The sequence below is a fragment of the Rhamphochromis longiceps genome, linkage group LG20 (assembly GCF_057381845.1).
Source record: "Rhamphochromis longiceps isolate RC_006_pf linkage group LG20, R_longiceps_female_GT1.1, whole genome shotgun sequence".
Lineage (NCBI taxonomy): Eukaryota > Metazoa > Chordata > Actinopteri > Cichliformes > Cichlidae > Rhamphochromis > Rhamphochromis longiceps.
Genome location: NC_140576.1, coordinates 2,231,717 through 2,245,087, shown reverse-complemented (window position 1 = coordinate 2,245,087; position 13,371 = coordinate 2,231,717). Strand labels below are relative to the sequence as shown.

The 13,371-nt window shown below is 45.0% G+C and overlaps 1 protein-coding gene across 1 annotated transcript in view; it reads left to right on the top strand.

Moving 5' to 3' along the window:
• Positions 1 to 10,086, top strand: part of rarga (retinoic acid receptor gamma a) — a 39,330-nt gene extending 29,244 nt beyond the window's left edge. The window contains 8 exon segments of the mRNA XM_085393847.1: positions 6,585 to 6,733; positions 6,942 to 7,083; positions 7,936 to 8,099; positions 8,431 to 8,607; positions 8,910 to 9,114; positions 9,288 to 9,446; positions 9,612 to 9,923; positions 9,926 to 10,086. Of these exon segments, the coding sequence (XP_085249973.1) occupies positions 6,585 to 6,733; positions 6,942 to 7,083; positions 7,936 to 8,099; positions 8,431 to 8,607; positions 8,910 to 9,114; positions 9,288 to 9,446; positions 9,612 to 9,923; positions 9,926 to 9,981 (1,364 nt within the window). The 3' untranslated portion in view covers positions 9,982 to 10,086.
• Positions 10,087 to 13,371: the final 3,285 nt, after the last annotated feature.

The following is a 13,371-nucleotide window of genomic DNA, read 5'->3' as shown; positions in this document are numbered from 1 at the left end:
GTGAATGGGTACTTGCAGTAGCCTGTTATCACGCCTGGATTTATAAACTTCTGCCTCACGGTAAGAACATCTCCCATTTGCCATAAAACACTAGAGACAAAACCAAACAGACAGACGGACAGCCAGTTTGACAGGAAACAATCCAGCAAATGAATTAGGGGCTGTTTGGGATGATTTCTCGCCTGTTTAGGAATGCTCGATCGACTCAGGTTAGCTGCTGTTAAGGGAACTGACTGGCTGGGTATTGCTTACGTTCCCAGTGATGTGTTCATTCAGTGGTAATTGTCAAAATGTACCTTTAATACTTCATGTATTAGTCTTATGTGGAACTTTGTTTTGTGACACCTCTAGAGACCGTAATGGAAGGAAATGAATCACTGTGTGGCTCAAAATCTGGCTGTCACATCAGTCATCTGAGTGCCTCCACCCAAACGGAGTTGGGCAACCTGTTGGCGGTTTGCTGCCAAGCAAAAGTGAAAAACTCTGATATGCATCATTGCTTCACTGAGACACTCAAAGCAGAAGTTTCTCAGAGTGGCTTTAATACCTTACAGGATCTGTGGTTTTATGCCAGTTGAAGGGGACTGCTGATTCTTCAAGAGTTACTACTTATGCATGGATTGCTCACTCAGAAGTCAGGAAGCCACAGTCATTTTGTCACTGCTCTGCCAGTTTTGATCTTAGTCTCTCTGAGTTCTTCCTTCTTAACTTCTTCCAAGTGACTGTATAGAGGAAAATGCTGCGATAATGTGTATTTGGCAGAGTAAACTCACAACAGAAATCAGTTAAAAAGCTGGGTGCATGATTTTTAACATTTTTTTTTTAACAGTGATCTGCATCCTATGTAACGCCAAGTGAAAAGGCAAGAGAAACCGCTTTGTGTAGTGTGTGCAAACTCTTTGGCGTGGACATTTACATGTTGAGTGGAAATGAACTGTGTGCTGCTAGTCGTGGGCGTGTTGTTCCTTCCAATAGGAGGTTTGCGTTTGCATGCTTTGGTGTGTGGTGCTTCCCCAATGTGCCGGAGTGAATACTACTGTTGTTGTTTACATTATCCGCCTTTCCACTCACTTCCTCTGACAGAGCAAGGCTGCAGCCACGGCTGGGCTACTTCTACTTTTGTAGGTTTCTATTGTTGTGGGGAGGAAGCAATAGCAATTGAACGAGCGCTAGTGGCCTTGCCAAAGACAGGCAGGTGAGAGCCAGGGCTACAGATGGTGAGAGGAAGTCTGGGAGGACGAGAAACAACCCGAGGATCAAAGACTCAGGGTTTCCCTCGATGACTGCTTTCTCCTCTCTCTTCACCTCGCCTGCGCGCCTGTTTCTGCTCTCTGTCTGCTCCCTTGCCTGCCTGTGAACTGTCCTGTCTTCTTGACATGATCAGTGGCCCAGCACTGTGCTGGGTTGCCAGGTTTGGGTTCACTCCTCAGTCACTGGAGGTGAGCTGTGCTCCTCTGTGGTGGGCAGATGAAGAGTCAGCTGGAGCTCACGGCAGGGATGAGGAGGTGCATTTTTTCCACAGATCTGCACTTGACTGTCTGGTTTTTCCAGCGCTGGTCATAAAAGGCCACTGACTGTCTGAAATATTTTTATTGACGTTATATTTTCTTCATTTTTTCCTTTCCTTAATACCGTCTTGCACTGGTTTGGTACAAGGACATTTGAAGGAAATTTTATTTGCTGGGTTCATTGGGGACAGGCGGCTCAGCAGACGAGTTTGGCTGTTTGAAAGCAGCTTGTGTGTTTGTTGACAGGGCTGTGTGGTGCAGGAAAAGGGGGGTGCACGCTGCCAAATGTTTGCTTGCTGACTCCATCAAGAAAATATCAAAAGGCCCTTTATGAGGTGCTGTAAAGAAGACCAGGTGTTTTGAGAACACCACCAGACTCCAAGGGTAATTCCACTTTTTAAAACATGCCCCGGGGATACATTCTTGTCCCACCTGCTGCCTTTCCTGCTTTTTTCATTTTTAAAGGAAAAAGGGGTAAAAAAGAAAAAGATTAAAATGTGCCTTGGCAGCAGCTTGTGTGCCATGTCACATTGTGTCATTCTTCAAAAGTCCACAGTTTTGTCATTAGTACTGACAGAAGCCATGAGCAAATGGGAAAATGTTTTTACTCAACATGCTGGTCTGGCGTCAGATCGCATGCATGCGTCACAAATGTTTATCGATGTTTGTCTCATTGCTTTCTTCTGGTTCCCAGAGAATGGGTTTAATTCCCTTCAGGAATGTGTTTCTTAATATCTATTTTCAAATCTCAAACCCGAGCCATCTCCTGATTGGCCGTCTTCTTTTCCTATATAGTGATGCCTCTTTACAGGCGTGTTAGTGTGTCAGTCTGTGGGAGACCAGGTGATGAGCTTTCTGACAGCTGTTGAAAGGCGTTGCTACTGCTCATCACCTTTAATGAAAGTCCCCCCTCCCCTGTCAACACAGTCAGGAATTCCTCCCATTTTTCTCAGTGGTTTTGTTCCTCCACTTCTTTGTTTCTCTCGGTTATAGGCCGGTGCCATTTTGAGTGCTTGTGTATATATATATGGGTTATATATAGGTGAAACAGAATAGCAATGGGAAATGAGAGCACATGTATGGAGGTGTAGCAGTAAGGGATACTGAGAAGTGGCTACAAAAGCCAGTGACGAAGATCCTCCGGAAACGCTGGTACTGAAAAGAGGAAGGAAGCAGGTCTGTTGTGTGGGACCTTGTAGCAGAAGCCTCAAGAGTGATAGCAGGAAGACATGGGCAAAACAAAACAGAGAAGGAGAGTATTATGTGCTGGCACCACTGACAAGGGTGTGGTACTACTTTCTTTTCCTCTTTCATGAAACCCATTTCTTTACAGAAACCTATTCGTGTGCTGATGGTCGGTCAGTCGTACCCTATGGTGCTGTAGCCTCTGCCATGGTGTAGAGGGCCAAAGGCACCCTTGAAAGCCCCACCTAGTGTGCCAGCAATTCTCCCAGCCCACTGTTCACCATCCTCTCCCAATCTGCTGTCCTTCTGCCACTACTCTCTGCCCAGTCCCCAACCCTCTTTTCACATTGAACCCTACTGTGTGCCCCTCTCTCCCCCTCTGCCTCAAAGTCTCGACAAGAGGTACAACTTTACAGGATCTTTAGTGAAAATAGAGGTGGAAACAAAGGCCACGCATGCCCGTGCATGCAGTTTAGCACTAACAGGGAAAACATCAACAGAGTGAGTCGCACACATAGAGGAGGGGGTGTTTTAATGGGGACTGGAATTCAGTGGTGCACTGTTACAAACAGTCCGGGCATTTGCAAGTGAAATATACACTACAGAGACAGAGCAGAGCCGCTGGCTGGAGTTGCACGTGAATGCTGGACAAGCACAAAAATAAACACCTACACGTATCCTACAGATGTATTGCACTGTGAGTGCACTGGGCCCAGAAAGAATACGTCTAAGCGTTTGCTCTCACATGCCAAGGCTGGAACTTTTGGAGCAGTGTCGCACTGAAGATTCAATCACTCCAACAGGTCACGTACTCAAAATCTGCAAGCCTATTGTGAAAGAATACTTGTTACAGTGCCAGAATGTCATATGCTGCTCAGTTAAGAGGAGTGTGTTGCAACACAAAACAGGAGCTGCATAGTCATGCGTTTGCTCACATACATTAGAAACACTCCTTTTTTCCAGCTGAGTGAACAGCAGGCAGCCTCAGTGTTGCCAGGAAGTCTTCTGATTATTTCTTTAGTGTTTCTCCTTGTTCTGGCTTTCTTTTCTCTTCTGTTGGATCTCTTGATACTAAAGGGAGTTTGCTTGGCTCGGTTAACTTGACCTAGAATTCACTGTAATTGACCTAGTTGAATTCACCTTCAGCTACACAGCTATTTCTGTCTTGTGCAGTTATATTTCACATTTAATGAGGCTGTGCTGAATGCTGCAATGCTCATCCCATCACGCTCAAGTATTTTAGTGTAATGTTGCTGTGTGTTTGTAGTTTGTAGCCACTGAGTGTGTTTATGGGACCAACTTGCTCAGTGGCAGGGGGACCACTTGTGCACAGCAATGCAACACGGGATCCGAGAATAAACTGATACTTAGCAGGAAGCTAACAGTGACTGTTGATAACTTAGCTATACCTTCTTCTTGCCTTTCTTTTTCTTCTTCTCCTCCCCCAACAGCAGCACCCATACCACCTACCCCACTCCTCTTCTCATCTGTCTGTCATCAGCTCACAGGCCTTAGACAGCGGATTGTCATGCAAATGGTGCCCCAAGCCTCAAAGCGCTGATAAGGAGGGCCTCTCATTTCACTGGGCTTTGTTTTCTAAACAGTGATGAGCTGAGTTGAAGAGACTGAGAAAAGGGGCTCGGGGTAGCTTTCTGAATGGGCCCTCTGACTGTGGCGCCCTGGGGTAAGTGGTACAGGGGATTTGAATGGAGTAGGCTGAATGAGGCAAAGTCTTGGAGGTGGATTCAGGAGTCATGTTCTCTGGCAGGAACCAGGTTCAACGTGTTGACAGAGCCTGATGTATTTTGTCTGTCACCGCTGCCCGGGTTTTCTCCAAGATGGACTTTCTGTGTTTGGCCCGCTTTCTTTATCCATTTAGACGGTGTCAGTCAGTGTTCGTTACTTGACGCCACATATGGTTTGTCCTTTTCTAAGGGGTTGTCAGCGCTCGGTTTGGAGCCTCATTTGCTGCTGTTATTATTGCATAAACAGTGGTTCATGGTGCGTTCAGAGGGTTTCTGTTCTCCCACTGACCCTGCCGTTTTGTTACATTCTGGCCAAAGAGATATGAGACTTGCTGTAGAAACATTCAGGGGGCGTAAACTTTGGATTTTAGATTGATTTGTGCATTTGGCTTTGGGATTGGTCTAAAAACTAATGGAAAACATCTTTGACTTGAGCAAAATGAGGTTTTCAAAGGAGGACTGCGGATTTCTGAAGAGTCGCATATGAAAAACAGATGTTTAGGCAGCAGGCAACAAATAAAAAATGTCTGATGTATTTCTGTTACTATCATTAATGAGGTAGTTGCAGGCCAGTCAGAGCAGCTACAGCAGAAGTAGTAGTAATCGTCAACTTGGTCTTGAACAAGACTTGCCCTCAAGAGCAACTTTGTCCTCCCCCTCTCCCCCCCCTCCCCTTCCCCTTTCTTCCCCCTCCCCTTCCCCTTTCTCTGTTTTATATCAAATTCCTCTTTTTACGCCCTCTTTTTTTCTCTCCTTTTTGAAGTCTCCTCTCTCTAGTAAAAAAAAGCCATGCTGGTGGTTTTTGATTCTGCTTTGGGTGTGAGAGGGGGGAGTAAGTTGGGTGGGGGGGTGGGGGGGGGTTGTAGGTTAAGTTTAGGCAAGTCCTCTGTGCTTTCCATTGAAGGTGCTGGGGAGAGGTGGGGGCAGTAAAAGTTAGAATTTTAGAGCCTGCCTGTTTTTTATTTTATGATTGGCTTTTTTTCTCTCTTGCTCTCTTTTTACGGGCTGTGAGCTACAGCTGGTGGTGTGAATAGCTGCCCAAGGTGACTGAGTCCCAATAAAGTGCAGGCCAGCCGGGCTGGGGCCTCCAGTCCAGCCATGGGACTGCCTTTATAAGCCAACTTACGAGCCTAGTCCTCTGTTAAAACCTGGCAGGGCTGCACTGAGGAATTTAGGGCCAGGAAACAAGAAAAAAATAGGGTTTGTGTGTCAGGGGATGGTGGTGGGATGCAGAGTAGGGGGTTGAAGTTAGAGGGTGACCAAGGGTGAAACTGTTTGTGTGCAAGTGTGTGTTTGTGGTTTTGTGGCATGTGTGGTTAGCATCTTATATTTCTCAGGGGGAGTATGGAATCCATACCCTGCACACTTGAACCTTCCAAAAGAGCCTATATGGGGTCCACTTTGGAATATAATGAAGTGTAATGTACCATATCAAGTATGTGACTCGAGTAAGCACTGATGTCACAGCTGTGCCTCAGTTTTTGAGACATAGAATCAGGGCTCTGCACCAGCTTTGCGTGTCCGTGCATTTGTCATGTGCCTGTGCTGTGCGTGCAAGATGTTCACATGAGATGTTGTCAATGTGTGGAATGAGGAAAAGCCAGCTTTGACTCTTGACTTTTCTCAACTCATTAGCTCGCTCTGTTACCTGCCCTTATCAAAGAACCTGTCAGACACTGTCAGTTACATCTTAGTGATGTAAAAAGCAGTTTTCTCACAGCTGTCAAAGAGCCCTTCTTCTCTTATTTATTGTCTTTACATAGACAAGAGTTATATGCGAAGACAATATGACAATATGTTCTATGCGATATCCCCAAAGGGCCCCTGAGTTTGGCTCCTTAGTGATAATTGGTACCAGGAAATGGGAACACTTGATAGTTCATATGTTATTTATCTTTTGAGACTTAAATGTGTCTCACTCCACGTCCAGGCAAAATGTTTACCAAGCGAGCATGACTGTTAATCAGTGTCTGTTGGTGGAACCTCAGTCATATCTGCCGTGTCATTTCTTAGTGTGGTTATCTATCCACATCTGCTACATGTATTCACAACTCCACATGTGGCCTTTGCAGAGTTAGTAATAGTTGTACGATAATGATTAGTAACTGATCATGTGCTCCACTGTCTTTTCTTTCCATGTTCACAGCGGTGGAGACCCAGAGCAACAGCTCAGAGGAGATGGTACCCAGTTCTCCGTCTCCACCTCCCCCACCTCGAGTCTACAAGCCCTGCTTTGTGTGCCAGGACAAGTCCTCCGGGTACCACTACGGGGTCAGCTCATGTGAAGGCTGCAAGGTGAGAAGAACCAATCTTTTGAACACTGGGTTTTCTGAAATAGAAAAAAATTTCGATTCTCTATTTTGCATTCACATGATAAAAGAGGGATGGACAAAGGGCAGGCTGAAAGAGATACAGCGATATGTCACAGCCTTTATAATGATAACTGTATTGCACATTCTCCCTTGCCCTCTTCCCTTTTGTGTCTTGCTTCCTGATGTTCCAGGGTTTCTTCCGTCGCAGTATCCAGAAGAACATGGTGTACACTTGCCACCGAGACAAAAACTGTCAGATCAACAAGGTCACACGCAACCGTTGTCAGTACTGCAGGCTGCAGAAGTGCTTCGAGGTCGGCATGTCCAAGGAAGGTGAGTCCCCCTCTGTTTGGAAAACAGGGTCACTCTCTCACTTGCACATAGAGACTGAGAAACTAGGCAGCAAAGACAGAAGCAGATGATGAGCCCACCAGGGGTGGTGATCAGGGTGAGGCTGGGCACTGTACCAATCATATGACTAATCCCTTTACAAAATGAATCTGACTTCCTGTTTCACCACAAAACCTCGCCCCTCTGGCCAGCACACAGACACTGCTTTCATTCATAAAGACAACACGGGAGAAAACAAGATTTGGGAGTTTTGACCAACGTATTGAGAACAGGATTCATGCCATTTGCGCAATCAGAAACACCAGCTTGTTGGGGGGGGGCCTTTTTATTTCAACCTTTTGTGTAGCCAGCTGCGTGTAAGTGGCAGTTTCTTGCCCTTCATGAAGCCCGGGGGACATGTATGTGGGTGTAATGTTTGTGTGGGATGTGTGTTAAGACCGGGATCACATTGTGCCTCTGCTATTACTGGATATCCTGAGAGGAAGGAAAGTATGGGAGGAGGAGGAGGTGGGAGAAGAGGCAGAGAGAGGGAGAGAGCGTACTGGCTTATGTGCACCGGTCAAGTGGATAGAGAGATGGACAAGGAAGCCAGCGGGTGATAAGAAGGAGATAGCCAGTGTCCGTGCCGGGCCTCAAGGAAATATGTTAATGCTGTTAAGAGCAGAAAGGTTCTGGTTTCCACTAGCGTGTAACATCTCCTTGGCAGCAGTGAAAGACACTGAGCATGAATGCTGAGTTTGTTTTCAAATGTCATTACAGATAGATTAAATTAACTTTCTGTATGAGCTTTAACATTGTATGTGGAACTAATTTTGTTTTCTCCCCTTTACATAGCGGTGCGCAATGACAGAAACAAGAAGAAGAAAGATGTGAAGGAGGAGGTTGTTCTTCCGGAGAGCTATGAGCTAAGTGGAGAGCTAGAGGAACTAGTCAATAAAGTCAGCAAAGCTCACCAAGAAACTTTCCCATCACTTTGCCAACTGGGCAAATACACCACCGTAAGTCGTGCACATAAACCCCTATCTTTCACTGCTGCATTTGGAAACTGTCTCTCAGCTACGTCAGCAGTGAATGCTCCCAGATTGCATGCTTATGAAAATTCGCAGTAACTTTCCCAACATTGTGGTGGCTTAACTAATGCAGTTCCCCATTAAGCCATCTGTGTGGCCTCGGAATGATTGATGCAACATGTAAATGGAATTCTTTCCCCACAGTTGACTGATGTAAAATGTAAATGTGAGGCTCGGTGAATCTTGCCTTTGATACAAACGTGGTTGCACACCTCCTCTTGTATGACATGCTGAACTGTGGGTGTTTTTGTTTGTTCAGAACTCCAGCTCGGACCATCGAGTCCAGCTTGATCTAGGGCTATGGGACAAGTTTAGTGAGCTTTCCACCAAATGCATCATCAAGATAGTAGAATTTGCCAAGCGGCTGCCGGGTTTCACCAGCCTCACCATCGCTGACCAAATCACTCTGCTTAAGTCCGCCTGCCTGGACATACTGGTGAGGAGCTTTTGTTTTCCCTTCTGCCCTCTTCACTCACTTTTTGTAAATAAATGATTCTGTCAAAGCTTATGCTGAAATATGGGTATGCTTCCACCCGGTGGTAAGAAGTGGCAGTGCATTCAAGTTTGGCCAGATAATGCAAAATCTATCATATATACACAACCAGACTGGAGTAGTTGGCTACCATTTTTAGCTACTGCAGATATTTTTAGTGTTGTAAGAAGTCATATTACACTACTTTACATTTTATTTACATTTTTTAACGTTCAAAAAGTTTTACACCTTGTTTTGCTTTTCAGATGCTGAGAATCTGCACACGCTACACTCCAGAACAGGACACTATGACGTTCTCAGATGGCCTGACTCTGAACCGGACTCAGATGCACAATGCGGGCTTTGGGCCGCTTACAGACCTGGTTTTTGCCTTTGCAGGCCAACTTCTACCCCTGGAGATGGATGATACAGAAACCGGTCTCCTCAGCGCCATCTGCCTCATCTGTGGAGGTACTGCAGCATGCACCTACTCTTGATTGGTCTGTTATAAAGTGGAAAGGACTTTAACAAAATAAAAGTTAAACATAATTGATTTTTGTATGTAAGAGATTATTTAAAACTGTGCCATTTATTTAAAAAAAAAAGAGAGAATGAGAACATGTGTTTGCTGCTTTTTTCACTAGACCGCATGGATTTAGAAGAGCCCCAGAAAGTGGATAAGCTACAGGAGCCTCTGCTTGAGGCTTTGAAGATCTATGCCCGTCGTCGCCGCCCCAACAAACCCCACATGTTCCCACGCATGCTGATGAAGATCACTGACCTCAGGGGCATCAGTACGAAGGGTAAGAATGGAGAGAGTGCTTTCTAAGATTGAACTCTGTACACTTTCCCAAGGTCCTTGCCAGAAGAATACATCTTTTACAGGACACTCTACTAGTTCAGCTTCACTCTTCCTTTTATTCTTTATGATGTGTCCATGTATTTTGAGCCTTGCTTTCTATTTTCAGGTGCAGAGAGAGCTATCACTCTGAAGATGGAGATCCCAGGGCCGATGCCTCCTTTGATCAGGGAAATGCTCGAGAATCCGGAGGCCTTCGACGACCAAACAGAGAGCAATGAGAGCCCGCCGCCTCCACCACCGCCCCCACCACCACCCGCGCCTCCAGCCCTGGTTCTAAAGCAGGAGGCTGAGGATGAGGACGACAGCTGGGCCACCGAAAACGGCAGCGAGCCATCACCGGAAGAGGAGGACGAAGACGACGACGACGATGTGGGAGATGAAGATCGAGACAGGGGCTCGGACAGTGACGGGGAGCCCTGGGTGTTTTAACTTCCATAGATGGGTTGAGGAAAGGCCTTGCTCGGAGGGCGCAGTGAAAAGAGCATTTCACACACACACACACACACACACACACACACACACACACACACACACACACACACACACACACACACACACACGCATACAAGCATATAAGTAAACATACACATATATAGCACAACCTCATTCACTCTTCCACCTCAAGAAAATGCTGGCCTTCCCTTCTCCCTCTCTCTCTCCTGACTGCACATCACTGTGTCCTCCTCCACTGAGCACAGCAGAGCCTTAAGCGTATAAACATTTCTAACTCAGGCCACACGGTCCATGACAAGTGAAATGCAGAAAAAATGAGAAGTCAAGGGAGAGATGACGGTAAACCAGATGAACTCCTGGCACGGCCAAGAGAGAAGTTAACGTGACAAAAAGAACATAACCTCTTTGAGAAAGCTAAATGTTTGTTGTTTTCTCCCCCCTACCCCCCCCCCCCCCCCCCCCCCCCCCCCCCCCTTACTATTGTTGTTTATATCTAAACAGGGGAGCCTCCAAACTAGACACCAGAACTAAGCAGTTGACTTTGATTGATTACAACAAGCACATTTAGAGCAAGAGTACAGGGCAAAGCCAAATTGAGTATGCAACTCTTTTGTTGTTATTTTTAAATATTGTTTTCATTCTTTTTTTTCCTTTTTTCAGTTTATGAATAAGTCCTTACATATCTATATACCATTATATTTTGTTTTTTATTTGTTATTCTGGTTTTATATATGAATCCTTTAGACAAGTTTTTATCTTTGAAGAGCTTTCCTGAGAAGATATTCAGAGGGAAAGAAGGGTAATCAGAACTGGCTGGGTCTTCCTTATCAGCTACATATGCTTAGCTCGGGCTTCTTGGAGCACTTTGGCTCCCTGTGGATGATAATCAACCCAGGACTTTCTTTTTTGTTGCAGTGACTTAACCAGTTTCTGTTATCAGGTAATTGGCATTATTCTTTTATGCTGTTGTTGCGGCCAGCATGTGCTGTCAGTGCAGGAAGTATCTTTGTGCCAAAGTTAGGAACAGTCATCTGTGGAGCATGAGTTTAACTACTGGCAGGGACTCCAGATACAATCCAGCGGTCCTCATGGCAGAATGCTCACTCACATGTGCACTAAAAACACACTCTAATTATCTTGGACAGTGTATCCACAAAAGCGCAGAACAAACATACACACTCCTTTCGCTCTATGCTGAGTGGTAGCAGATGTGCCAACCTGGCACAAAGTGCCGGGATCGGAGATTCAGACTTGACCGTATATATGTAGCACTTTTGTGATCATCTGTTTAAGCAAGGCACATCTCTTCCATTAAGTATAGAGCAGCTGTCTGTGAGCATATGTCCCAGTTAGCATGTCAAAACTGATGGTAACATCAACATATTAAATATGACGGATCTTAGAGCTCTCCCTGATGATATCAGTAGATTAGCACACTCATTCAACACAGATAAAAACACCCAAACATACTAGTATCATATGCATCAACACAACCATTAAAGGCATATGCAAAGCAGGAATCTTTATGGAAGACATTTTGGAATCAGACTCAGGGCTTTTCAGTAAGGACCAAACCCTAGCTGCTTCCCAGCATGCTAGAAACAGGCAATATTTATGCGTGCATTCTTGACTATGCGATTCTCAGCCCCACTTTGTGTAAATAGAAGATGACAAGTCTGAAAAACAGCATGGATACCAGTCTGACTCTCCACAGAGCGAGGAGGGACCACCATCATCACCATCACCATCCTCATCACAATCACCGTCCCACCTGCGTTCACACTGGTATCCATGCAGGAAACTGCCCCCTCATCCCAAAAAGCCATTATATCATCTTGTCTTCTTGTGTATATTCTCACTTTTTTTGAAGAAGAAGAACAGTGGAGGATTATGTGTTCTCATGTATCATTTCTTTATTGCCAAAATGTCACAGTGGGCGATCAGCTTGGAAAGCACGGCTGATATACAGTACAGAGGTTTTTCTCTCCCTCTTTGAAGCAATACGAACATAGTTTCTGTAGCAGCGAGAGGTCCCATCCTCTAAATATGGGCAGGTCTCCTCATTGTGTGTGTGTGTGTGTGCGTGCGTGTGCACGTGAGTGTGAATGCTTTAGAAAGTTTTCAGTCATGGGTGGATGTCCTTGGCATGGTGCTGTCACACAGAAACTCTTGTGTGACCTCATCCTTTCTCTCTCTGCTACGCCGTCACGGTGATAGTGACGGTAATGCAGGCAAAACTTTGAGATTATGTTATGTGTTATGTTATTGTTTTTTTTTTTTTCAACATGGCCAAGGTGTTGTTCTTCCTCTGTTTATGTCAACTCTTGTCATACAAAGAAAAGCCATATAAACAGTGAGAGGCACAATAAACTACTTTTGAGAGATTCCTGGACTTTTCTTTATTACCATTTCTTTGTGCTAAAAATGATGTGATGTGTAAGTTCGCTTATACCAGTGTCAAACTTATGAAACACAGTAAACTGCACTTTTGAATGAACATAATCATTCATTACCGGGGTGCAGCAGTAGAGGGAGCTCTTGCACTGTGACTGTAGGGTGTGCTGCATGCAGCTGCGTTTACTGCTTGGAGGATAAGGGCAGGGTCTGTTGGGTCATGGAGAGCTGTGGGTGCAGAGGCTAATAAATCACAGCCTCCTGCTGAACAAGGACATCAGATAAAGGTCTGTTCCTAAGATTTGTTCACTCTGCAGTTAAAGGAGTGCAGGTGGCAGCATAAAAATCATCAGAGAACGACTCTTTTCCTCTGCTTTCATCTCACTGTGATCAGAAAGTTAAAGCATATCTAGCCATGAATTCTTTAATGAAAGCTGTACGAGAAGGCTGCAACAGCACAATAAATTATCTCAGTTTTTAGATGCATTACATGATATATCAATTATTATTTGGTGCCATTAAGCTTTGGCTCAAATGAAATAAGATAAAATTACATTTGGCTGTGCAAATTTGTGGTAACATGTTTTAAAAAATATGCCCAAGTATTAATCATAAAATCCATTCATAATGAAAATATCATTTAGCTCCTGCATAGCTGTTAATGTGGCTCATGTTAGAGGTCTGCTGGAGGAAATGAAAGCGATTCTTTTACAGTCAGTAAGCTGCTCAAGCCAGTGCGCTCAAATTATACTGAAACTGTGTGAAATTTGAACTTGCAGAAGTGACCCAGCACTCGCTAATGGCCTGTGAAAGGACATTCAGTCACTGAACTCAAGTCAAAAGCTTTGTCAGAGTATGCTGTGCAATCTTTAAACCAAGCAAGGAAAGGCCTTGTTAAGAAGAGTTTTTTTAAGAGGACCAAAAGTCTGCCCGCGTGTCTGTGTCAAGGTTATACTGCCTATCTTTACTGTATCACTGCTGCTGATATGATCACTCACTCTCTCAAGAGCGGGAATCCT